The sequence below is a fragment of the Microtus ochrogaster genome, unplaced genomic scaffold (genome assembly GCF_000317375.1).
Source record: "Microtus ochrogaster isolate Prairie Vole_2 unplaced genomic scaffold, MicOch1.0 UNK16, whole genome shotgun sequence".
Classification (NCBI taxonomy): Eukaryota; Metazoa; Chordata; class Mammalia; order Rodentia; family Cricetidae; genus Microtus; species Microtus ochrogaster.
Window position 1 is genome coordinate 4,630,509 of NW_004949114.1, and position 2,882 is coordinate 4,633,390.

Sequence of the window (2,882 nt, forward strand, 5' to 3'; positions counted from 1 at the left end):
TTTTCAAGGACGTCAACATTTTCATTGAAAACAACAAAAACAGTGCCTTGCTTCAAATCATCTTTTGCTTGTTTGTTTCTTGACTATTAGGAGAAAGGATGATCCTTCTGGACACAGGAGGTCCTCAGTCCCAGTGTAGGGACTCAGTCTGAGGTCAGGCAGGAAAGTCAAGTTCACAGGGGGCCAGTGAGAGCATGAGGAACCCCCCTTTCTGACACAGCACGGGACCGTGGGCAGGAGGGCAGACGTTGGCAGGAGGAAGAGTCCATCCTGTTCTGGACCTCTGCAGATCAGGGCCTGACCCTTCCCCACAGACTTCACTGACCAGTGCCTCCTCTCTGCTCTGCAGATTTGCCCACACCCTGCTGGACCCAGCAGTCATGCCAGACACACCGGTGGAGGACTCCCTCTTCCAAATCATACACTGCTTCCACCACTATGCCGCCCGGGAGGGAGACGTGGAGACCTTGTCCCTAGAGGAGCTGAAAGCCCTGCTCCTGGAGAGCGTGCCGCGCTTTATGGACACCCTGGTATGTCAGGTTTGGGGTTGGAATGGGGGGTGGTAGAGGACCGAAGTGTCCAGGCTGTGATGTTTGTAGGACGGGCATGAGTACTGAGGTGTTGAGGTGCTGAGGTGGCAGAAGGAGCTGACTCTCACAAGAACCTCCTGAGCCTGGAAGGAGAATGGAGGAGGGAAGTTGTGAGGAGGGCAGAATTTGCTTTATTTCCTGTCCTTCCTTCCTCTGAAGTCACCTGCTTGGTTTCACTCCAGTCCATGAAGAGCTAGTCTCTGAGACTCAGTCTGACACCACACCTGCTGATTCTGCTGTCTCGTGTGTCCTGTGAGCACGGGATCAAAAGTGTTCTCTGTTCATAGCCTCTTTAGCCAGTAACACTGCCCTAAACTCAGACTCTCTCTGTAAGCCTTGGAACCTAAGTCCCTTCGCCAGTGTCTCTGCTGCGAGTCTGGTGGGCACGGGAAATATAACCTCTTCCACTTCCCATGCCTGAGACTTCTTAGAGCTGGACAGGGCCAGCCTGAGATCCTGGGCTTACAGAGCCTGCTCTTCCAGGCTGTCATTCATCGGTCCTAATCCCCAGCACTGTGTTCTTAGCATCTGCAGCACCGAAGAAAACACCATGTTGTTTTCTGAACCCTGTCGTGTCCCCGGCTCTCTGCCCTACCCTCTCTAAAGGAAGTGAGACTCAGCTCGTTCCTGTGAAATAGTTTCTTCGCTCACATCCTCTCGAGAAAAAAAAAATGTATGCTCTCTGGAATGTTCCTCTGAGAGTTCAGAAGACAGGGTGGAAGTTCTTTGCTATTTATTTTTAGGAAATTCTTTCTCTTCTGGGAGCCTTCCTTAGTGGCTCTCCTGGATTGCCCAGGTCTGCGATCATGATCTGCTTTTGCTGCAGGGCTCTTGAGGATAGCTGGCAGACTTGATAGGGATGGGCACCTACGAAGATGCTTGTCTTCTCTGGGTAGGAACTCCGTGGATGTGATGGGGTATAGGATGGTGGGCTTGCTACCTGGAGAGAAGTTGCCGGCCCTCCCCCAGGGGTTAGCAACTGCACTCCAGGTCTGCAGCTACTCACACATCACCTTCCTTCCCTCAAACGTCCCCAGATGTTCCATTCGTCCACGTACACCAGGAACATCCTGCAGAAACCTGCTTTTCCTCTCACTCCCAGTTTTCTTCCACATCCTCCTGACCCCATCTGTCACATATCTTCTCTCAAAGCAAGAACTCCCAGCTTCCCTCATGCTTGTCTCCCTGTCTCAAAGAGCCCCTTCCTGTGCATTCTGATCTTCAGCCTCAGGGTCCTCTGCTTGGACGTCCTGGACAGCTCCAGTGGCCATTTCTCTGTCCTCCCCTGCTTTCTGTACTCTCTAGGTGTGCCAGTAGACTTCCATAAACAATGCCTAGGCGGGTGGCATGCAGAGATATGCCCTGCTTGGAGATGGTTCTGCAGTCACACAGGAGATGGTGTATGCATGCAGACAGGCTGACCTTCCCTTTATGGAGCTCTCAGTGTGGAGAAGGAGGCAGTGTCTTGCCCTCAGGAAGCCCGCACAGGTGTCTCCCTACGAGAGCTTATATTGTAGCTGCGAAGACAGGGCACAGCCACTGAGTGTATGTGAAGTGGACCCAGGGACTCCAGGCTGCCAAGTACTGTCCAGGAACTGCTCACAGTCCTTCTGTGAAAGGGACATTTGGGTCTTTTGTTTGGGCCCATGCCACTCTAGGTCCAGTGACCCATGTTGGCCACCAACACCTGTAGCTCTTCAGCCTGATTTTGTAGCATGTGGTGATTGTGCTGCAGCCATATGTGTGGGGACTTGTTTTCTGAATGCTCCTTGTAGGGGGACAGTACTCCTGGGCTCTTCCTATGTCCAGTGGGAGGAGGGGTCTGGAGGACAGGCGTTCCGAATGCTCAGTGGGTGTTGATCGACTTTGTATCTCCCAGGGCCGCAGGCAGCCATACTACATCACGGAGCTGTTCCAGGCAGCTGACAAAAACAAGGACAACCAGATCTGCTTTGACGAGTTCCTGTACATCCTGGGCAAACTGGTGAAGGACTATCACCTGCAGTTCCACCGGCAGCTCTGCACACACTACTGTACCCAGCACAACCTTTACTAGAGGAGCACACACAGTCTCTCACCACGAAGTCGGTCCCGGGAGGCATGAACGGCTTTCGGAGCTCAGCCATGTGTTTCTTCTTCGGTGTGCACATGTGTGTCCAAATAACATCACAGATATTTCTGGGAAGTACTTGGGGCATGGTTCTGGGTTTCCACCAATGTTCAGTAAAAGTTTAGTCTTTACTTTGTGGAACGCGATTGGGTGGTCCCTTGCTTGATTGGAACACTATTGGG

The 2,882-nt window shown here is 52.5% G+C and overlaps 1 protein-coding gene across 1 annotated transcript; it reads left to right on the top strand.

Moving 5' to 3' along the window:
* The first annotated feature begins 380 nt into the window (after positions 1-380).
* Positions 381-2,646, top strand: LOC101996934 (protein S100-A15A). The gene is made up of 2 exons (XM_005367260.2): positions 381-530; positions 2,470-2,646. Exons 1-2 carry the CDS (start codon positions 381-383, stop codon positions 2,644-2,646), a joined length of 327 nt encoding a protein of 108 aa, XP_005367317.1.
* Positions 2,647-2,882: the final 236 nt, after the last annotated feature.